Below are 23990 nucleotides of genomic sequence, written 5' to 3'. Positions count from 1 at the left end.
CATCCTCTGAGGTCCCTGTGATATCATGGTTGTTGAATCACATACTGCAGTTTTTGGGCTCCAGCTGCTCGAGACAATGACCGTGCCTTCCTAAAGGACTTGGATTATAAATCACGAAGAGAGAAGTCTGATAAAGCAAGGAAATGGAGTACATGCATTTAAAGTATAGGACGACACAAAAGGAAGATAAATGTCTGTATCAGCGTCTTCTACAGTTCTGCCCACACAACCTTCAAGATGGCTCTATTAGGGGTTACTGAAAGAAAATAAACCATTCCCCTCCAGCTTCTTCCTGACAATTTTTTGTCTTCCATCCCTTCTCCTCCTCCAGTAAACTCTTTCCAAAAGAGTTGTCAGTTGAAGGGGATTCTTTCCTTTCCTACAAGTGGGTGGTGCTTCCTCTCTCCTTCTCCCACCTCCCTGCACCTCTCCTCAAAATTTAAATCACCTGTCATAAAATTCAAAAGAATAAACCTACTTTGTTTCTGTACATAAAAACACATACATGAGATAGCTCCTTCAGAATAGCTGTTGCTCTGCACTACCCCAAAGAACCAACGGACCATCTGCACCTTCAAACAGGTGGGCACTGACATATAGAGCCATTTCAGGGCTACAATACAACTGCACGTTTGACTAGCAGGAGATAAAAGTGACAAACAGACCCAATCTCACGGTCAGGTCGAAACAAAATTCAGCATACAAAACCAACCCAGTTAATCAGATACACTTAGAAGTCTATTAGAATGCAGTGTACATAGCTGCCAGCAGGGCAGGTGCCCAGGAACACACTGGGAATGGCTGCTCACTGCAGAGCAATTTACCCCAGGAGAGCTCATCCAAGGATTTTCTGCAAAGGATAGGACTAAGGGTGTCAGAGGAGAGCAGACAATACCACAGACCCATTTCTCTCTAAAATCAAATTGTCAATTATTCTATCAGATAACAATAATAACAACTACTCCGATATTTTATCTTATAAAAAAGATAATAAAGCTGTCTCTTTTTGCACAAGAGAAGCATCCATGAAGCAAATATGTCAAAAGCCATCACAATTTCAGAGAGAAGTTTTCCATTTAAGGACAGACTAGAGCAATACACACTCCTGTATTAGTTTTCCTAGAAATGAAGGCATTAGAAGGCTCAAGACTGCCAATTATTTTATTGTATCCACAAAAGATGCAAAGAATCCTCTTGTAATATCAGTTGGTGATTCATTAGCATCTCATCTTCTAACTGAACTATAAGAAAGAAAAAACTAAATTATTAAAAATCTGACAGAAGAAAGCAAAAGTTCAGTATAGTCTCTATTCCCATTGAAACTCACAGGGAAACATTGATAGGTATTTCACACACCCAGCTTTGCACTTTGATCATTCTTTAAAGGCCTGTAAGAACCATAAATATATAACCATATAGTGATACACTAGATACAATGCTGAGGTACAAAGAAGTGCATCACAAATACAGACCCTTCATTTCACTGTCAGGACTATGACTACTGTCAGAAGCCTAAAGCAAGTTTAAATTGTAATTTAGGGATCCTGTAAGAGCCCTCCTGAGGCTCTGCAATGTCCGGCTGAGAGGTAAAAGGTGACCACACACAGCTCTTGTACAGGGAAATAACCCTAAAAAATGTGAATTATCCCTTTAGGATGAGTAATTCTGACACGCACAGCATCAGGACCTCGTTCTTCCATTCCAACTCAACTATTTAACAAATTCACATAAACTCACTTTTAATGAGCTGGGGCACAGGAGGGGAAACAGGACAACTCAACACCAACACCCACAAAGCAAGAGAGCCACCAGATCAAGTATCCACTTGCTACAACCATACCAAGACCACAGGAACCGGGTTTTTGGCACCAAGACCACTGTCAGGAGACCCGTGAACCCCACAGCTTCCACCTGCCTCAACTGCTGCTACTCGCACCAGGGCCTTCGTGAATGGAACTCCCTCAGGGCAGCGGGGAAGGGCCTAACTTCCCTCAACACCAAGCCTCAGGGCCACCCGGCCAGGAGCCTTGGCCTGCTGGGGCCACACAGATGCCCAACACACCCGCTGGAGCAAGGGACCCTCATGAGGGTGGAACGGGCAGAACGCAGCGCACCACGGCCCCTCACAGGGCCCACTGGGGTTCCTGCACCCACACCCCCGATAGAGTCGCCACGGCCACCAACAGCCAATCCGAAGACGGGGTGAGTCGCCCCCTCCCCTAACTAGGCCAATAGGAGGCAGGGGCGCGAGGCATGTGGCCAATCGGCAGGCGTGAGTGACCCCCCTCCCTCACACCGCCCGCTTCCCGCCGCCGCGCCCCCCCATCCGCCCCCGCCTAAGGGCAGCGGCGCCATCAGCCCCTCGTGAGAGCGCCCGGCGGCCAGCCGGCCCCAACCATTGAGCGCCGAGGAGGGACACGGGCGGGCGGCCAGGGCGGTCGCTGAGTGGACGGGCCGGGCCGGGCAGGGCCGGGCCCGTCGCCGAGGGAGGGGGAGCTGGACGGAGCGCGGTGCGAGCGGCCCAGAATTATGGCGGAGAGATGAAAGACCCCCCCCACAATGCTGGGGAAGCAAAACATGGCTCCGGCACCCCCCCCCCTCCCCCCGCCGCTCAGGTGCCGGGGTCTGGACCGTACCACGTAGGGAGGGGAGAACAAGGGTGGGGGCACCCCCTTCTTCCCGTGTCCGGGGCGGGTGGGGGATCCCGGCTAGGGTGGGGGGAAAGCGGACTGTACCTCTCCCGCGGGGTGTGGGGGGAAGGGAATGAGTACGCCCTACTTCCTCTTCCCCCCCCCCCCACTGGCGAGAGCGAACGGTTTATCCCGGCCCCGCACCGCCAGCTCTGGGCGCCATCTTGGGTGCGACTAAAACAACAAGTCTAAAACCCCCGGCGGGTCCCCGCGGCGTCCCCGGGCCGCGCTGCCCTCCCGGACCGTCCCATCGCGTTACCTGAGGGGGTCCCGTGCGGGCGCCGCGCCCCGGCCGCTGCCGTCGGCCCTGCAGCGGCCCCGAACCCCCCCACCTGTCCTCACCTCACAATGGTAGCTGCAGAGCGGGGGGGGGGGAGGGGTGGGTGGCCGCCCGGGCCTCATTACCATAATCTGCCTGGCAACAAGCCGCGGCGTCGCGCGCTGATTGGCTGAAACTCCTCCGCCAGCCACGGCGGGGCACAGAATTCCCCAAGGAAAAGCTTGGAGCGCCCAGCTCAGGGGGCTGAGGCGCCGGGGGGCGGGGGGCTGGGACGACGACACACACCCCGATCCGCAGGGGGTGTGGGGGGGGGGGGGGTCCTCTGCCCAGGTTTTTACTCTCACCTTCGGCTGCTGGCCGCCAATCAGAGCCCCTCTCTCATCCCCGCCAGGGGTATCTTGGCCAATCAGAGTGCGCTTTTCATCGCGGCGCTCCGCCCCCGCACTGGGGCTGTGGGCGCCGCCAGCAGTGCCCCCTGCTGTGGGGTGGCGGGGGGCGCCGGGCGCCCCCTGGTGGCGGGAAGGGACAGAGCGGCGACACCTCCGACGTCCCTCACGCCGAATGTTCCGGGACAGGTCGGGCCGGGCCCATTCCCCGCTCCCTTCTGGATAAGGAGGTGGCTCCCAAACTTCTCGTGAAATCCCATCCGCAATGCTCTGCAGCCCCTTGGAGCATAATTACCTAAAATTGTGTCAAAACCAGTGGATTCCACTGGAATTTTACTTAAAGCAGAAATGTGAGCTATTAATATCTGTTGAAGGTCAACCCATGAGAAAATGCCCACTAAAGGGCTCCTTCTGCCTAAAACGTCCCTAAATAGTGCTCTAACAATTTTTTTCATGGTACATGTGTCTGAGTCCTAAATGTCTGCTCAAAGAAGGATAATACTGTTGTTCAAAAATGTAACTAATTGGTCATTCCAGTGTGGTTACTGCCATATTTGTGTTAATATTTATCTATTTGTATTATGGCGGCACGGAAAAACATCCCTTTCTTATCACTCATTTGCACACACTCGGGTAGCTCTTTAATCAAGTAGCTCAGTAGATATTTAAGCCAGACAACCCCTGTGTTTAGGACCTTTTAGTTTTATTCTAAATGGCTTCATGGACTGTGTGGGACCACTGTGAAACCACTGCTCACTGCAGCGTGGGCAGCTACCAATCTCTCAATGGGCCATTGTGGCCAACTGACCAAAGCCCAGGAGGACAGATAGGGGAAATTTGGGTTAAATATTAATCATTACTTTTACAGAACTGGTTTTGCTCAGTCTCTGTGCTGGGAGACCAATGAGAGGGTCAGATCTTGGTGCCAATAAATGTAACTCTCCATTAGGTCTGTCTTTTTAAAGCCTGGACTAGTCTTTTAAATTAAGAGCTGCTGTTGTAAATTGAAATCATCCCCTGTTGTACTGACCCCCTTCCATGAGCAATCAAAATTTCAAAAACAGCCCACAGAGATACAAGTTTTCTAAATTGTGTTTATGAACTTGATATTAAAATGTTAGATATGGGTTTTACACCTCAAGTCAGCAGAATTAGCTTAATTTAGAAGTTTGTTCATTTTTTTCCCCCTAACTATACTTCTTTACATCTCTGGGCAGTTATCTTAATTTAAATTGTGGGAGTCATGGAGCCAGTTTATTTCTCTGTCCCATAGAACCAGCTTCAATTTCATTATACTGTACTGAAACTTCAGGACAGCAAGGAAACACATAAAAGCAATCAAAACTGCTTTATTTCTTATAAATTTTAAAACCTGCATGTGTCACATTTTAAAAAAAAATCAAAGTGTATTTTTATTTACGTTTTCCAAAAGTCTCCCTAACGTTTTTAAAGACTTGGTGGCTCTACCACAAGAGATGTAGCCCCATGGTGGAATACAGAACAGTGCCCTTTCCTGAAACAGGGCTCACATTGAAAGTTGTTCCACAGGTTATTTTTTTTCCCCTTTGTAGTCAAATTAATGCAAGTTTGCTGTGGATGCACCAAAGCTGCCAGATGCTGGTGTGATTCATACCCTGCAGTATCCGGCATCTGATGTAATGCCTATTGTAATTCCCACATTTGATGTGTTGTTTCTGATGCTCCAGCACAGGCTTTGTTTCCCCCACAGCCTTGTGCTGGCAGAGAGAGAGGCCTTCACAGGAGGTTAATTTATTTATTTCTAATCTGCATAGTTCAAGGGTAGGCCATGAAATACCTCTCTTCACCTCCAGTCTGGAAGGTGCTGGAACCCTCCTGAAAATCCTGCTCAGCTCCCAGGCCATCAGATCCCTGTCTCCATGCCTGCATCATCTCGTTTGGATGCTGCTGCTGCAGCAATTTCTCTCATCTGACAGAAACCAGTTCTGGCTCTTCCCTCTGGTGACTCCAACATTAATTTCTCCACTAGTTCCTAGATGGAAGCAAGTGTACTGACTGGCTTCTCCCCCCTTTTCAGATTCCAGGTGGAAAAGCACACTGGAACTCCCCCCTATTTAATTTACTCATGAATATCTTTCTGCCCTCTTTTCCTTGGATCTCCTCACCCCTTCCTTTCACCTAGAAAAGCCACTCCTAAGTCTCTGCCATAAAAAGAAGCCTCCCATCCCTGGACCCTACTCCCTAAAGCTGCTCCCCAAGCCTCTCTCAGACCCCTAGACAGGTTTTCTGGTTTTTTCCCATCCATATGGATATTTCAGGTTTTGTTTGGGTTATTGGATTTTTCTCCATGACATAATCCCATTTTGAGCAACATATAAATTAAATATGACAAAGAAAAATGCTCAAGTGCTCTAAACTCATTTGAGTTATAGAAGCAGCCACTGCCTTCCTGGTCCTGGTGACCTCCCCGTCTCATTCTGTGCATGACAAGTAGGTACTTAGGTCTAGATTCCTAAATTAAACTGCACATGGAATTGGGCTATGCTTTGTGGCACCCACTTCCCACCCTCATGTAAGTCAGCAGCTGGCTGTGATTTAAAACTCCAATTGAGAAGATGGAAGAACTTTAGCCCTGTCCCTGTGTCTGTTACAACCTGCTAAATTATAATGCAACTGAAATGTAATTACTTTTCCATCCTGCACAGAGAATACAAAACATGAATTTGCTAGTTTAGAGTAAGCCACAATAAATTTAATTAAAATGGCCTCATGTAAAACACATACAAGTACAATAAAGTTATTTTATTTTGGTTCTCAGGATCGCTCCTCCCCCAGAAAATTTGTCTGTTTTTTAAACATGCTGAATTAATCCCTTTAACTGCAAAATGACTAAAACAAGTTTGAGGGTGTTGTAATAGTACCTACATCAACTCAAAAATTTAAATTTTATTTTAAATGAAAAACATACCATTAGCTGAAGCATTCACCTCATGCATTCACTATTGGTTCACTTTTTGCCTGATTTGTACCCAACCAAGTGGCATTTCTCTTCCAATTGTTAATAATAAAGAGGCACAAAAATAAGTCAGGAAACAACTTGCATCATCACCCTGCCCCCAATCCCCCTGATTTTCACTGGTCATTTGGTAAAAGATACAGCAAGTTTTAGGAAAAGGCAGCTTTTCAGTTCACTGAAAATCTATTTAGCAAAGCTCTGCTGGGGTGTTGGGATAGGAAAAGTAAGTCCTGATGCCAAAATGCCTGCAGAGAAAATATTTTGCTCCTCACACACCAACATCTCCCTGACTCCATTAGAACAATATTTATAAAGGCAGCTGCTGCTCCTGATGATGCCTTGACATCCCATGGTTTTAAGGAGACAAATCAACTGGGAGCTTGGCATATCATAGCTTTTGCTGCAAACTGTCTCTTTGCAAGATTCTGCAGGGTTAGAAAGGGATTTTTCCTTCTTGTGCTCAGCTGCTCCTGTGGAGGCCCAGCCTGATGTCGTGGTTCCAGTCAGCCCGGTTTAGGCAAGTACAGTAACTCCAGTGCAACCCAGTTCTTCTCTGCATTGCCAGACTTGTTCATTCTTGGAGCATTTCCCAGAAATCTGTGCTGGACAGATGTAGTTCACTTTCAAATCCAGGTCAGCTACTTCTTTAGCTGGGATTACTGTTCATTTAGTGCACACATTTCTTCTCTGGGAAGGATCTCAGCTCCCATGATCCTGACAGCCCTAAACTGCCAGCACCCAACCCTAGCATCTGATTTCCCACTGGAGTTGAGATGTCTCCATGACCCAGCCCTGGCTGTGTAGAAGCATTGTCATTAGTAGGAAATAATTTGTGCATCAACTGCAAAGTAAACACAGAGGATGTTTGGGTTTCCTTTCCATTAATCAGGCCAGAATGACTCAGGAAACTCGCCATGCTTTTTGATATTTCTGAGTTCACTAGAAAGCTAAATAAAAGTTTAATAGTCTCTATTAAAATTATTACTCTATTTAAAATGATAAAATAATTATTGAAATGATAGCACATTATACAAGATTTCTAATTTTTCCAGAAGATTTGTCTCCAGCACTGGGAAAGGATTTGATCCAGCCTTTGACAACCTTTTTCAAAATGTGGCAATGACAGTCAGCTTTCCTCCACCTCTGTCAGGAAAGAAGGGATCTTCAGAGATTTTCCTCTTGCTTCTGCATACATTTGGTAGATGAATAAAAGGGGCAACATAAAACCACATTCAGTGATAATTTATGGTAGATGTTTAGACAGCAGCCACATTTTCTTTTAAAATATTGTATTTTGAGATTTAATTTAGTACATGTACTAACTCTAGACTCTTGTTTATCTTGACTTTTTATAGAAGAGCTAAAAGTAAGTCGCCTAGCTGGGAAAACTCTGTATCCTTTTTCAGGATGTATAAAGATAAAAATATTTTTCTGTCAGATGGTCAGTCTTTCTCCTTCTGCAGGAGTTAGAAATTAGAAGTCTGATCTTCTGATGGATGTAGGAGCTGGCAGAGGGTTTCCAAGCTACCAAATCCCCTCTGTCACAGACACCTCAGTATATAACTTGAGCAGGCTTTCCCTGATGAGAAACTGAGATGTTTATTCTTGTAGTTTTGAACAAGAAACTAAAAACATCATTGAAGACAAGTTGATTCTTTTTTCTAAAGTCTATTTCTACTTATTTCATGCCTTTTAAGTAGGGTCTTTATCCTTACCCGCAGTGTTTACTCTCCTGATGTGTTTATAGACAGCAATCACATCCTCACTGAGGTTTGTTTTGTCAGACTACACAAACCATGCTCCTTTTGTTTCCTGCTGTCTAGCACATTCCTCATTCCCAGCTCTCTGCCCAGCCCTGCTGCTCTAGTGGGGCAACAGGGCTTTTACAAAGAAGATTTCATTACAGGTGATGCAGTTTTAGAAAGTGATTGATTTTTAAAGGCAAAAAATATCCCCTGGGATAGCCCCAGCTCTTATCTAAATGTCTGGATGTCCAAGCTTGTGGAAATACTCAGCAGTTCCCATTCCATCCTTCAGCACCTAGAGAAGATAACTAAGATTCATCGAGAGATGACATCCAGAGAGCATTCAAAAATACAGATCAGCAGGCAAGTTCAAGAGGACAAGGCAGACCTGAGTCCAAAATTAGAATCAAATTTGCATGTCATGATGGAGGCTGGTAATGAAAGTAGGACAAAATCCATTAGTAACTTACCTAATCTGCAGCACTAGCACAGATTCAAGATCCATAGCCAGTTACAATTGATACTAAGCTAAAACCCAAGACTCCTCTAGAATTACTCAGACAAGAAGCAATGGCCCTAAACTTGGCTTAAGTAGGACTCCTGGGCTTGGAGATGGGGGGGATAGTCCCAGGTGAAGCTGTTTGGGATCAGGAGGATTTATGAGTGGCCTCTGAAGTCTAACTTAGTGGTGTACTGCTGCTCAGGTGCTAAAGGTAGATCTTAGGCCTGATTTAGCCATGGGTTCTTGGAGAAGTTGGTTTGGCTTTTTTTTTTCATAAAGGTATAAATCGAGTCGGTCTTAAATCTAATATTTGTATTATTACCCTATTTGTTAACAGCTTATAGGACTGGTGCACAAAAAAGGAAAATACAGTTGTGGTTGGATTTTTGTCCTTAATTTCAAGCCTTTACTTACTATGGTCTTAAGTTATTCTTTAATTTTTTATCATAACATTTTAAAAATGAGATCTTTGGAAAGAAAAACACTGCTGACATTTTCTTACAGCATTCTGAGATTTTAAGAAACCCCCCTTATGGCCTGTGGGTGGGGTTGTGTTGTTTGTCACCACTTGGGGATTGGGGTTTCCTGTGTGAGTTCTGACCCTGCAGCAGGTGCTGTCTGAGCAGACCCTAGGACTGGTGTCATTTTGGACTACATTCAAAGTATTTTTGCAGTGGGGTTCTTTGCAGTCAGATGTGTCCTTCAAGAGGGTAGTTGTCTGGGTAGAAGAGAAATGTTTGTTTAGTGAATAATCAGTTTAAAAGGAGGGAATGTTTTCCAACTTAACTGAGTTGGAAGTTAAGTATATTCCACCCACACTGTAGACAGGTATATGAATAGCTTTGAAAACACCTGGTTTAGGAGAACAGGAGGAATCAAATGGAGCAAGTGCCAGGATTTTTCAGGGAGTTAAGGCTGCCTTATCTCTGAAGCTGATAAAAACCAAATGATATCATTCCAGACAGCCATTAAGATTGAAGCTGTGGCCTCTGCCTTGGTGCAGATGGCTACAAATAAGAAACTTCTGTAGTCACACAGACAGGAAAAACATAAGATTGTGCTGTTCAGGGGGAAAGCACAGAGCTGCCCAGAGTAGGGAATGCTGGCAGGGCTTCTGCTGTGCTTCAGTCAAACAACACTGGAGGAAGGATGCAGATACTGTAGCCTGGGAAGAAATAAAAATTTGCTTCCCCAAAATCTTTTAGTGAATAGAACATAACCTTTTGAACTAGTCTTTTTTCAGGAAATAATCCTCACTGTCAAAGTTCAGGTGATGCTATCCAGGTGCACCCAAATGTTATGTACTCCAGGTGTGCCCAGGCACCTGGCAAGCCTGACCCAAAACAAAGGTGCTTTTTTTCAAAGCAGCAGATTCACATGGTTAAGTTAGGGCAAGACTTTGCATTTCTCTGTTATTATGGAATTGTTAAACTGTTGCTTTGAAGTCCTGTAACTCCAGCCTGCACATAGTGGAAAAATTCCAGATTTGCTTGCCTGAACATGAGGCTGCCTTTCACAATAAAAGATTTACTGCAGTTCCAGCTCACAGTGCTAGTGTGTCCTGCATCATGTTGGGTTTGCTCTGCCTTCATTTTGCAGGGATCCCCCTGGAGACTTGTTTCCAGAGTTTTGCTGTTAGAATACAACTGGTATTTCCCAGGGCTCTTAAATCTGTTTGCTTGGGAAGACTGTCTCTAAAGCCAGTATACCCCACTGGGAGCTCAGGTAGGATCTGGACTCTTCAAGTTTATCAAAAGAGCCCAGACATTGATCCCTGATTTCCAAATTGTGCTGCTTAGTGAATTTGCCTGAATAATAGAGCATGGTAATAGCAATGGCACTTCTCAAAGCAAATGTTGAGTATTTTTTAATCAAGAAACTTGGCAGCTGCAGGCCCAGTCCCTCAGAAGCTGATTTTTACACTGAAATGTCATTGCCACTGTGGTAAGATTATCTTGAAAGTTATTCTTATAATTGCTGAGGTATTCAGGAAGGCAAAGAACAGGAACAGGCCTAAGATGACAAGGTCATTTTTCACTACTTGGATCAGCTTAATATGGGCTGAATTATTCTCTCTGGCAAGTTCTGTTTCACCCAAGAATACCCTAAAAGTTGAATGAGCTGCTTCACATCCTAGTGGTTCTCCTCAACCTCAAAAGGTTGTAAATGCACAGAGAAGGGAAGCTGTGGCTGCCCCATCCCTGGAAGTGTTTATGGCCATGGTGGATGCTCCTTGTTGGAGCAGCCTGGTCTAGTGGAAAGTCTCCCCTGCCCATGGAAGGGGTGCAATGATATGGGCTTTGAGGTCCCTTCCAATCCAAAACATTCTGGGATTCTGTGATTTCCTGTATTCATCTTTGCACTGAATTCCACATCCTGGCTCCCCTTTTCTGCTCTTTCCTCATTAAGTCCCTGCAGAACTTTTAGGAACTGTGCTGATGATGCCTGTTTCTCTTTTTTTCCCATCACTTACCTAGTTTTATTTTTACCTGCACACTTTCAATGTAGAAAAAAATATTTTAAAATTCTATTATTTAATTTAGTATAGAGCAACTGTAACACAGCAAAACCCCACAGAAGGTGTAACAAAGACTAAATGTCAATTCAATATTTCTGTGACACCTGCTGGGAATTTATCTCCTTTCAAAGCTTTTCTCCAGGTTTTATTTCACAGCTGACATGTTGGTTGATGACAGAAATATGAAATAAAAAGGAATGAAAGAGCCCTCTGCTGTACAGAATGCTGACTTCTTGGCGTGGAACACTCAATAGTGAATCATGCAATTGTTAAAAAGCTATTGACAAACATTGGAGTTGAAGGTGGCAGAAAGACATCATGTGCAATATTTTTCCTTCCCTGACTTTAAAGAAACATCCTTCCAACAAAGACAACAACTTACCTAGCCATAAACTCATTTGAATCTTATTTTTCATTGCTGTACTTCTTGGATTCTCCTTTGGTAAGTGATTTCCTGCCCCGTGCCAGATGCTGTTTCCATTCACAATGAAGTAACAGTCCTCTGTGAGTGATATCATAGCACCATACCACAGCCCTTATTGTGACTTCTCAAATTTACCACACCGAAATACATTCTTTGTTGATTGTTTGGGGACTTTCAGATCTAGGGTTTGACTGAAGTCAGTCTAACAACAACAACAACAACAACAACAAAAACAAAAAAACAAACAAACAAAAAAAAAGAGAACAGAGCCTGGAGAAATTGGACAGTTTGCAATATGCAAGAAAAACATAGAAACAAAAAGAAGGGCAAAACCAAAATGTTTGACTATTTGATACGTTCTTGTACAGAAAGAGGGAAAGCTTGAAATAAGGCTTGTGTAAGTCATTGTTTTTTAGGTTTTGAGGTGATACAAATATTTAATTACTGACCCTGCCAAGAGATCTACCCATGTGCTTTTTCTAGATGATCCAGCTGATGCTGGATCAGTACATGGTGTTGGCCAGGGGAACACCTGGCTTGGGGGCTGCTCCCCTTTTACCACCCCACATGTGCTTCCTGGCCATAGCTCTGTGCCCATGTGCCAAAGGAAGTGTATCCAAATACAAATAGTTTCTAGATAATCACCCTGACCCCCGGTTTACACCTTTCTAAACATAGACAAGGAACTTTGCAGTTGCCTGCTGTGATCTGTATTTTTTATCTCATGCTGATGCAGTTCCAACCTTTGCTGGGATAAGGTTTATGAAAACTGGTGGATGTGTTTTGGCCAGTGTCTGTGTGCATAGAAGTGATTCTTTTGAAGGGTTATGTACAGAAATATGTTCCAGAAGACAGAACAAATAGAAGGAAGCTGGTTGAGTTACTTAAGTTCTTATCATGCAAGGATTGGAGCACTCTGAATTTTAACTACAGATTACAGTACTTGCATCACCAGGTCCCTGTAAAGTTGCAGAGGTGTGTGTATCTGTGTGTGTATGTGTGTTTAAGCATAAATTGATCTAAAGACATAATTATATATGCTTATTTTCTCCCCTGTTAGAAGTAAAATGGTAGCTGTGAAAAAGAAAGGGAGATGGAAGACTTTTGCAATTGGTTAGCAAACATTGATTTAACATCTTTGCTAAGCAGCTTTTTTTTTTTATTGCTTTTTAGCCTTCTCAGTTGACAAAGAACTGGCAAATGGGCCTGTCATACAGCTGTATTTTCAGTAAGTATGGAAAAGGTCTTGTTAGACATCTTAACAGAAATGAGGGTGTTATTTATCATACCCAGCAAAATATTGATGTGTTTAAATATGCTGATCTATAAGATTTTAGAAAATAGAAAACATGGTCAAATTTTGCCCTTATTGTTGTCCACTGAGACTGTACCAAGTAGTACACTGAGGAAGAATTTAGCCAAAAGGATTTTGAGGGAAACTATTAAAATACAGATAAATGAAGATGTCTGCTGACCCTAAGAATCTGCATTCATGTGGCAAAGGATTCATTCTCACACTGCAATGCTTTCTTATACATATTTTTGTATCATCATTTCCCATTTTAAATTAGGCTCTTAAATCCCAAAGGGGAATTAACTACCATCCATTTGCATTTTAAAGTCAAAACTCAAACCTCAATAGAGTGCTCTACTTAAGACTCCTTTTTTATAACTTAGCCAATGAGCTACATTTTGGTGGAGACCTTGGGGAGTCAACCAAGTGACTGGGACAAGGCAGGACGCCTGGAGTTGGAGGAAGCCTAGTAATTTGCTTCCAAAACCACTGAATACACTGATATCAGTGTGAAGCTCTCCTTCAAAATGGTGTTTTTCAGTATTGTGGGGCCCAATGTCTTTAATTTTGGGGGAGAAAGGAGATCTTCAAGCCTTGGCAAGCTTTGAGTGGCAAAAGACACAGGCTGTTCTCTCTCCTATGAGGGAAAATCATGGTAAAATAAAAAGGAGCAAGTTCAAATTCAGCCTTTTGCAAGATATGGGAAAAGACTATTGGAAAGTTGCAGAACAGAGACTTAGTTAAAGATCTCTCAGGAGCTGACTCAGCTTCTGTGAAAATGTGATTCAGAAAGAGGTTGTTCTCCCCCTCAGGCCATGGGTTTGGGGTGGAAGTTGTAGGCGGCCCCCTCCTTCCCTTGGAGACACTGGGATTCAGCTTCTACTTACATGTCCTAGTTCTTTTCAGCTGTGTCCTGCCCTTTGCCTTTATTCAACTGACACTGACTTCAAATACATGTATTTCTGTATTTCTTATCACCAAGAGAACCTATATTCAAACTTCTTGCTGCTTTAGGAGTTTAAAACCTGCCAAAGCACTGCTACATCTCACTTCCTGTGGCCCTCCAAAGAACTCTGTTTCAAAGGTTATAAAAACCCCGGAGCACAATATGAAGCCTCTCTCTTGAATGAGTTTGTAAGTCAATAGTGCTGTTGAGCCCTGGGTGTATTTGGAGCATTGAAATAAAGAACTTGTAGAGCAAGGTCTGCAAATATGAATTCCTGTGACTGGGAATTCCTGTATCCCACTGATTTTCCTCTGACTATCAGTGGAAGACCAGGCTGCTGCTCAGAAAAGACCCTACAGCTCCTTCCCAAAGTCGAGTCTGGTGATAGTGCTGGAGGCAAAGCTGCAGGTCCTGTGTCTCCAGGTGTGCATTTCGAGCACCTAAAGTCAATATTCATGTGTTGAAATAAGAAGGATGACTCGGTGTTTGAGAACTGTGAGGCCCCAATGATTGTAACAGGAAATGTCTTAATATTTGTTTAAATAGAATGATTCAAACTGCAGCCTTCTGTGCTGATACCAAATTAAAGTAAGGAGGAGATTTTTGAAGTTATTCTGCTTTTAAGTGCAACAGGGAAAAAAAAGCACTTAAAGGTACCATGCAAAACTACAGTTCCCAGTAATTTGTATTATCAGACATGATGTGTCTCCTAGACATTTTAAATTCCTTATTGCCTGTTCCTGTGTCATAACTTCCTCATACACCCTGTTCTTGCAAACTGAGTAACTGCTCAAACAAGTGATTGGGGGTGAAATAAAAGGTGACTTTGGTGTGCCATGGAACAGCTTGTTAGCACAGGCAATTCCATGATGCCTGATGGAACAGATGCTGAATCAGACCTGATTGCAGAGGGAGGAATCAATTTTTTGCTGTTGAATTACACTTATCTTCAAAAATGTAAATGATTCCACATTTATTCAGCAGGACAAGTCCTGAGGTTTTTATATTCCATGTTGTTCATTGCTGTGCCATTTGTTACGATGATTTGGCTTTTAATCTACCAATGAATACTGAATGAAGAATTAAATCATGAATCAGATCTCTTCTGTTACTTGCCAGTAACACAAGCCATTTTTATTTTCAATTTCAGATTTCTTTTACAGTAGAGGACAAAAATAAATTATAAGTGAAAAGAAGTTAAAATTATTCTTCTCAAGCAAGTCTCCTGTATCAATGCCTAATCCTTCCATTATATCTGATGTCATTAATCATTCTACTGTAATATTTGACACAATCATTTGTGGGACAAATGAGGATCTAATATAAAAGCTGCAATAATACTGACTTATGTGGAACTGCAGCTAATTATAACATATTTGAATTTTCATCTTTCATTAAAGACCTCTGTAAAATGAACAACCTTTCACACTGCTGAAATGAACAACACTGCTGAAATGACTGAGACAGGAAAGCAGAGGAGGGGTGAGGGAAGAAGCATCCAAGGACAACAGGAGAAATCTCAGCACTGTAATGAGCCAATATCAGTTGTTGATGGATTCTTTTTAATTGTGAGCTTTTTCTCTTTCAGATGTCTTCTCTACCACAGCTGTGGGACTCAGCTTATTTAGGTTGGAATGGTTTGTTTGCCTTGATTCATGAACGACTGACTGCCATCTTCAGAGGTTAAACATCACTTCAGTCTTCACAGGTGGACTAGAAGAGATAAAGGAGACAGGATGCCATTGCAGGAAGATATGTCTCACCGAGCAAGAGGATGAGAGTTCACTAAATATTTTCTGCAAAGCAGCCTCTCCTTCCTCTCTCCCCACCGTGTCTTCTCTGTGCCTTTACTTGTAGACCTCTAGAACCTCAATCTTTGAGTTCTCTCTTGAAGTGTCACGTTCAATGTTTGTGTTCAGATCCTTGGAGAAGCATCAGGCGTTGCTGCCAGTGCTCAAAGCCTCAGCTCCATCTGCAGAGAGAAAATGAGCAGCATAAATTCCCAGTTTGTGTATTAGCTAAAAAGGTGGCTAGTCTCTGCTATTTCTGTATTTGGGATCCTCAGTCTGAATGTGGGCTCATTACTCTATTGAATTATATATATCAGAAGTAATTTCTTTTCCTGGGAAGTGAATCCTACATACATGCAAATCTATTCCAAAATGGATTCCTCCTGTCTCTCAGATGTTGCTTTTTCCTTGGATAGCCTTCAGAAAAACAAGTTGTCCAATTAAATTCACCAATGGTTTTGCCCCCCATGTAGAAATGAGAGGAGATCATAGATTTAGCACATTTTCTGGATGCTGAGATTCATATGCAGAGTGTTGAAGGAGCAGCAGCTTTCCTTAGCAGCCACTCTCTTGTGCTGTCCTTAAGCATCCTGGATTGATGCATTTTTCATTTTCCAATGCAATTGAACCTTTCTGTGCTGGTGCTTCAGCAAAGCTGTGATATCTCCAAACCTAACAGAAGGGTTATTTTGAAGATTTCAGTTACAGGAGTATTAATGCCAGGCTTGTTCCTTTAACAGTCTGTTACATGCAGTAGGCAAGGACTGTGCTGTTTGAGGTGAATACAGCACAAACTCCTGTGCAGATCTGCCCACTTCAGACATGTCAGTGGAAGCCAGATGAATGACACTGTTTCAGGCATGGACCAGAGCAGGGGGAAAATGGCTAGCAAGAGTTAAGAATTTATTGGTATAATGAAGGGTAGATTTTCTCCCTTCCCTGCCAATCCCTTTTAAAGAAGTCTCTGAGCAGAAACAAAGGCTTACTGTCCACCATCATTTACTGAATCACTTCTTTTCACAGATTTCTGTGCTGTTTTTCTCACGTCTGCAGTTATTCCATTTATCCCTGTTATTCTCCATCCTTTCACTCTTCTAAACTTCACTGTATTCCTCTAGAAATCACCTTTTTGTTTTTAAGCTCCTGTCTGCCTCTCAACGTTTCTGCATTTTTTGTTACCATCTTTCTATGGAGCATCTTTGTTCTCACTGTATATCTTGAGCCCAGTTTCTTCAGCAGTTTCCTTCATCTCATGGCTGCTGGACTTCCTACGTCTTGTCCCCACTGTGTCATTTTCAGTCACAAATGGAAGGCTGAGCTGCAAGGCTGCAAGAACCCTAGACTTCCACACAGAAGTGCTGTAGCCAAATACAGATGTCCAATTCCAGACGAGGCTGGCAACCTTCTGATGTTATTTTTGAGTCTGGAGAAATATTATGTCCCACAGGCACTTAAATAGCTGGATGTTGGATCAAGTTTGAGATGGCTAGTAACAGTTTTGCATTGCTTTCTGCTCCTTACACAGCCTTGATGATAGGTAGAGGTCTTGCCTGAAGGGTAGGATGGCTCCAGATGAGTTGGGGCAGTTAGGTGGGCATCATTTGTGCACTATATTTTTCCTAGAAGCACTACTTAGTATTTCTTATATTGCTGAATTGTATTCAGCAGCAGTACAATTGGAGTATGATTATGATACTCCAATAATAAACAATAGGGAGTTCTTTACTTAATCCCACCACATTCTTTAGTTGTTTCTAACTTCAGTTTGCATTCTACCTCCTAAAATGCAGATTGACTCAATTCTACCTCTGCAAGCTCTACCTTGCACATACCTGCCACACAGAACTAGTACGAATGATGCGTTCCCCCTTTTAAATCTTCAATCAAGTTTAGCTGTACAGGATTACAATTCACTGGTTAGACTAATATTACACTTTAATTTCAGGAATTCAGGAGAATGGTGGGAATCTTCAAAGATTTCCTCACTGCTGAACTCATTCTCCAGGTACTGAAAGGATCTCAATGCATAAGTTTTGTACAGTTGCTGCTTTAATGAGAGAATTTAATGGTACCAGGTGCATTCCTTGATGACTTCTGTTTGCTCTTTTTATCACAAATTTAACATTACTCTTTCAGAGCGCATTTTTGCAATCACAAATATGCTCTTTTTGTTTACACAATCATGGTCTTGCAAGTCAAAAGGGGCAGAGATGATCACTTGTAACATTTCTTACAGAATAAACATTGGCAGCCAAAGGTGAGGATGAGATTCTTAGTGCTTCATTAGCCCAGATGTCCTGGAAAAGGGCACTAAGAGCTCCAGAACTTGGGTAAAATGGGATTCTTGGAAGTAAATGTAAGCTGTCGCCTACCTAACAGGTTTAACAGCAGGAGAGGTGTCTTAGGGAATGCTGCAGCCTTGGAGCGTTGATTCAAATGGGTGCTGTTGTCACAGGCAACAGACAAGTACCAGTGCTCACCTGAAATAAACCTCTGCACTGAATTAAACATGGCCATCATGTCACTATGCCTGCAGTGACCTGTGTGGACAGGTGGCTGAAAAAAGCCATCCCCAAATCCTTTCCATGCTAAAAGCCTTTGTGGTTTTTCCAGCTGATGGAATTCCATTTGCATCTTGCTGGAGGCTCTTATCTCAATCTCTCTCCCTGCCATCCTGCAGTCATATGAATTTAGTTGCATGTAGAGCTCCTGATCATCACCAAGGAATGACCAAGGTCTGGGAGATAAAACCTTTTTCTCTGGGGACTTTTTGTCCTGCTAGGACTGATCTCTCTGTATGAAGGGAAATGTATTATTCTTCAAACTTTGATTTCTCACTTGCTTTTTAGGCAGTGAACTGAGCACTGATGGCCTTGGCTCTTGAAGAGGAATATCCTGTGTTTTAGCCTCACTGCAGGACTTCAGCTCTAACACCCTGGTGTATCTACAGTTCAGGACTAGGAGCAGGTGAGGATGCAACTAAGTTTGTACCTCATACTTATCAGAGAGACTTCTCCAAGAGTCACTAGATTTAAAGTTTTTCCGAAAAACAAGGATCATACTGTTGGAGTCAGTGCTGTGAACATAAATTCTCACCAAGCACTATGTAAATATTAAAAGCAAATTAATTTATATACGTTATGAATAAGAAGCTTGACTAGGCCAATATTCAAGCAGCAATCAATTTATTATTTAACATGGTAAAGTATGAGCAATACAGCGCTGGGTACAGTGGGGGAAGTTTTCCCTCCAACTGCACACCGATAATTGAGGGTTACAGGTATTTATAGGGGTACTCATCAGTTTTTTTTTCAGCAGTTTCTATTTCCAATCTTTTACTCATCAGCAATTTTTATTCCAAATTATTACATCACAATTCTATACACTATTGTGATTTTAATTTCTCAGGATGTATCTCAAAGGAGTATCCCCAGATGGTGACGGTCCAGTTTCCAAAAGAAGAAGACGAAGCCCATCTGGTGGGGTCCAGCTCCACAGATGTGTGTCCACCTTTTAATTGCAGAGACTCTAAATCTCATAACAGTGATGTCCAGCTTCCCTTTGGTCAAAACCATAAGACCTTGAGGTGATGTTCATCTTCTTTTCTCAAGCTGTTTTTCTCTGCTTCAATAAGGCGTGAGATAAGCATATTTCCTTTATATATATCCCAAAGCTATAGTTTCAAGGATACAAGTAATATTCTAAAATTATACTTCAAAAGGTTATTATTGAAGAGCTTTTTATGGATTAAATGCAAGCAAAAAGCAACACCTTTAACACCTTAATTCCAATGCTCCTAAATCAACCAGGGTTAATTGCAAACAAAAGATAGGTTCAAAGGCCTTTTTCCATGCTTTATTTTCCTCAGTTATTATTAGAATTCACAGCTCTCCCATTGTCGGTGTCCACACATATCACAATCACAAGCACACACGTCACCTGTTTGTACCTGACACAAAACACAGCTTTGCATCTCACATATAGCACTTTAAATACTATATAAATTCAACCTCGAATGAAAATCCCATCCCAAAGATTTATAAAGAACTTGTACATTTTAGACTGGGGGGGGAAAAAAACCCATCCCTCCTTTTTAAGTAAAGGGAAAAGCTTAATTCAGAATTGTCTTGTTATTTACTCCTGTATTCATATTGCACATTAAAATACTTACATAAAATGTGCCAGTTTTCAAAAGCAACTTGTTACTCTGTTTTTCAACTGAACTTGGCCAGACTAAAAAGAGAATTATATATGCCAGAGGACTGCAGTAAAAGAGATTTAAGGGTTTTCAAATAGTGTAAGAAAGAGACTATAGTAAGTGACCAGTGGAACAGTCAGCAATTTTAATTAAAACAGGGCTGCTTATTGATCTGTCATACAGATTTACCCCATCTGCAATATTTCAGCAATGTTCCTATTTCAGAAAACAGCAATGTTCCTATTTCAGAAAACGGCACTTGTAAGAGCCAGTAAAGAATATGGAAGTTAAGAATGGAAATGTTTTGTAACTGGGACATTCTGTGCTAAGATCTTTTTCTATCCCATTTAAGCACCTCATGTATCTTCACACAAAAATGAAAGCAAATATATGGAATCTATAGGATAGTCTATCCTCGTCTAGTGGAAGGTGTCCCGGCCCATGGCAGGGGCCTGGAACGAGATGAGCTTTTCCAACCCAAACCACTCTGTGATTTCCATGATATTGCTTTTCTAACTTAATGCCAATGGGTTCACTGCACATCAGTGTGAAAAAAAATCCATCAAGTCTAAAATATATTGGTATTTTTAAAGATCTTATGTTCTTGAAACAAGTGGGATCTTTAGCGGTTGTGTCTTCAAGGTGGTCATTTGTCATCCCTGAGCTGACTGACCTACATTTCCATTGGGAAAACCAAGGAAAGTACTAAAAAGGGGCTAATAAATGCTCTGCACACATTTGGAAGGTCTGTGGTATCAGCAACTGCACTTGGTAGATCTGCTTTTTTCCTGAAGGGCTTGCTTATTTTAAAATTCTAATTATTTAAAATTTCCATTTTTAAAGCAACATGGTGAAATTAAAATATCCTCAATGCAAATTTGGCACAAAAACCTGGTTTTAAAGCCAGAATGTGTCCTGAAATAGCAGCGCTAGCAGTGGCAGAACATCTGCACTGGAAGGAACTGCTGCTGTGCTCTGATTGAAAAGAAACACAAACTGAAGGTGGTGATGGTGATGTGTCTGTTTTTTAATTCAATACATGCATGTTATTTAAAGTTGATGGAGAGCTGTGCTGTGTTTACACAGCAGCTTGTGTGGCAACACATGTGATGTCTTCCAGGTCGTGTCTGGTGAGCACCTGGTGTTGGCAGAAAGATGAAGCCATCAAGATTATCGTTCTTATCGTTCAACAGCTGTATTTTAAGAAAAAAGAAATAAAGAAGGACATATGTGTTGAGTTTTATTATGAAACCCAAATGGCTGGGAACTTGATGCTTGCACATGGGTCGAGAACTTTGAGAAATCGGGGATAGATGTAGAGACGGTTTTTTGAGTGGGAAACATCATTGTTTTATTTTTAGATGAGGAAAACGCCTCATTAGGCTTTTATTACCCCAGAATGTTCCTGCTCACCGCAGTGGTGAGGTGAATCGTTTAGCCTACAAATGGCCATACAAGCCACGGCCTTTTCCGGGGCTCGCTATGCGCAGTTTTCCCCTCGGGCCTGATATGGCAAGGCCCGACCAGGCCACGCCCCAGCCCCGGCTGTCCCCCCACGGCTCCCGTCAGCGCCGGCCGCCATTTCCCGCCGGGGGGCGGCTCCACCTACCGTGCGCCTCGTCCCATTGGCTGGAAGCGTTGCGGAGGTGCGGCTAGCTGCCGCCTCTCGATTGGCGCGTGCGGCTGTCACTCTTGGCGGAGGCGTGGCCTGGCGAGGCGGGTCCCCGCAGGGGCGCTGCGGCCGCAGTTGCGCTCGGGCGGCGGCGGGTGATGGCGGCGGCGATGGGCTCAGTGATGTTGCCCCTCCTGGCGCTTCTCGGGCCCATGGCCGCGCTCGCCGGATACATCGAGGTGTGTGAGGGCTGTGGGGGAGGGCTCCCCCGGGGTACCCGATGCATAGGCGGGAGGTAAGCGGGATTCGGGGTGTCTCGGCTGGTGTGGAGCCGACTGGAGATTGTCCAGCGTCTTTGAGACCTTCTCGGGGTGGTGAGTTCGTATTTTACCGGTGTTTTCGCGAAAGCCGTGTCCTTCAAGCCGCTCATCTGGACGGGAAGCTCCGTCTCACCGGGATGCTTGGGGCTGTTTTTTTGGGGACGTGACCTCGGCATTCTTGGCACGGGAACAGGAGCGGCCAGCTCAGATGGGTCCAGAAGCATTGAAGACTGTTAGAGGGCTATTCCCTAGAGAAAAATCTCGGTTGAACGAATCCATTTGGTTGATGATGGATCCAAAATAAATCTTTGAGTTGGAACTGGTACCTCGGCATTCGGGGAAGATGCTTCAGCCAAGTGTAAAGGCTATGTATTTCAAATAGAAATGGCTTAGATGCCCATAGGAGTCTGTGTTTGTATGTGTGTGTATACATAAATACACACGTGCGCACACATAAAGGAGTATATATTACTTTTGTGTGTACGAAACGTGTATTGTATTTGCATATATGAAAATAACTGGACAGAGGAAGTTCCAGCTTTTTCCTAAATCTAAGAGCTCAGTATAATCTAGCTCTCCAAACGACAAGATGAGTAGGAGAAAATCTTGTGAGTTTAAAAACGTGATACTATAACTTGTCGTCTTAGAGGAAAGGAGCAAAACAAGGAGCTAAGTATGTGCTGAGCTTGAGAAATGGCACGTAAACAGAGTTTAATAATCTACGCCTGAATGTTGTTTGGAAATGCAAAACAGCTGCATCAGTCTTGTGGAGGTTCTGGGTTATGTAGGGCTGGATAAAGAAAAGGCTGTTGGCTGTTTGTGAATGGCTTGATTTGAGAGTTTATAATAAATTTTAGCAAGCTTGGTTAAGCAGAACATCTGCCTCAGTGTGATGCAAAAATCTAATGCTCTAAGCTGGTGGTAATTCCTAACTGGCAGTAACCTTGGATATTTTTAATATATGTTATACGAAATTGGTCTGGTCTGTGATTTCTGCTTGTTTGGTTGCTATTGAGGAATACTATTCCACATAGTTTGTACCAATCTTTCTGTTAAATTTCTGTAAATCAATGGGACATGGTTGATAACGATTTGTGGAACAACTCGTGGGGAGGTTATCTTGCAGGAAGGATGGTGGAGCTGCTCTGAGGGCATGGAGCTAATGCCCAGATCAGGTTCCTTGGCATTGCCTTGGTGGCAGGGGACTGCCTGGTGCTACATCCAATCTCTTGCACCTGTTTGGCAACTCCTCCAGCTGTAGGTCACTTCCTCTCTTACATCCGAGACAAATTTGGCCGCGATGCATATCCCTTCTGGAATCTGCTGCTTAGGGACATGTGCCATGAAAAATCAGCTTGGAAAACAAATCTAGCTGTCACTTTATTCCAAGGCCTGGTGGTGTCTGTGTGATGAAACAGATCCCAAGTTTTGCCCCTCCCAGGACTGGCAGAGAGGGAGAGTGGCTGTGTCACACGTTGACACTCCAGGAGGGGCCAGCGGCCCCAGAGAGGGGGTCACTCACCTTTTGGAGAAGGATTAAAATGAAAATGTTCCTGCAATTCAGTTTGCTTCCTCTGAAGGCATGATAGCCGCCTTCCTCTGCTGGCATAAAATATCAACTGTGGCATTTTAATCCTTATTTTTGCTGCATTCTTTCCCGTTGTCTTGTCGGTTGGGGACTGCAGCTCTCAAGTCTTTTATTGCTGTCAGATTTGCTCAAGAACCACTCTCGATGCAGAGCTTAGGAAGTAAATGGCTTTGTTCTGGGTTTTACACTGTGGTCATTACTGGATTTTACCAGCTAATGTGATGAAAAATATGCAAGCAGTTGTTTTTTTTAAATAATCAAGATGTCATTTGAAAGTTATGGAGAACATGTAACAATGTCTGCAGTTATTAGTTCAGCTGGATTGGCATGGTCCCATTAGGTGGATTTTCTGTCTCTTGATTATCTTAGCTCCCATTCCCTGTCCCTGGAACACCCGGTAATCATCTTATCAACTGCAATCTGTTTTTCTTTCTGTGCAGGGCAGAGCAAGGGGAGTGGCAGTTTATTTTTTTCTCTTAAATTATTGTATCTGAACTCTTGACTAGGGCGTTCCCAAGGGTTGGTGCTGGTGACAGTCGGTCTCCCTTTCAGATCATAGTGTGGGGACAGCTGATAACCTCTGACAGTCTCTCTTCCAAATGAATATGAATAGAAGAGTTTAGAGAAATCATGGATCCCAGCAATTAATGTGTTTCTTTCCATAGCAGTATGTGTCTGAATTTTGCTTGTTTTGATTGTGAA

The 23990-nt window shown here is 43.2% G+C and overlaps 2 protein-coding genes across 7 annotated transcripts in view; one reads left to right on the top strand and one right to left on the bottom strand.

Annotated features, from left to right (window-relative positions):
- PRDM10 (PR/SET domain 10) overlaps positions 1 to 18536 on the bottom strand; it is a 57250-nt gene extending 38714 nt beyond the window's left edge. Inside the window, exons 1-2 of one of the 4 annotated variants that reach the window (XM_054292908.1) lie at positions 18429 to 18536; positions 3096 to 3213 (exon numbers count right to left, since the gene is read on the bottom strand). The gene's annotated coding sequence lies outside the window, so the exon portion shown is untranslated. The other 3 variants (XM_054292910.1, XM_054292909.1, XM_054292905.1) reach the window with 3 other exon arrangements.
- Positions 18537 to 21502: 2966 nt separating this feature from the next.
- APLP2 (amyloid beta precursor like protein 2) overlaps positions 21503 to 23990 on the top strand; it is a 49079-nt gene continuing 46591 nt past the window's right edge. For 2 of the 3 annotated variants that reach the window (XM_054292913.1, XM_054292912.1), the window contains exon 1: positions 21503 to 21619. In XM_054292913.1, coding sequence (XP_054148888.1) covers positions 21539 to 21619 — 81 coding nt within the window. In that variant the 5' untranslated portion in view covers positions 21503 to 21538. The remainder of the gene's footprint in view (positions 21620 to 23990) is intronic. The other variant, XM_054292911.1, reaches the window with a different exon arrangement.

This window comes from Melozone crissalis, unplaced genomic scaffold, assembly GCF_028551555.1.
Source record: "Melozone crissalis strain CALT ecotype California unplaced genomic scaffold, PUWL_Pcris_2 ptg000120l_1, whole genome shotgun sequence".
NCBI lineage: Eukaryota > Metazoa > Chordata > Aves > Passeriformes > Passerellidae > Melozone > Melozone crissalis.
The sequence above is the reverse complement of the archived record's forward strand: the minus strand, read 5'-3'. Positions and strand labels throughout refer to the sequence as shown.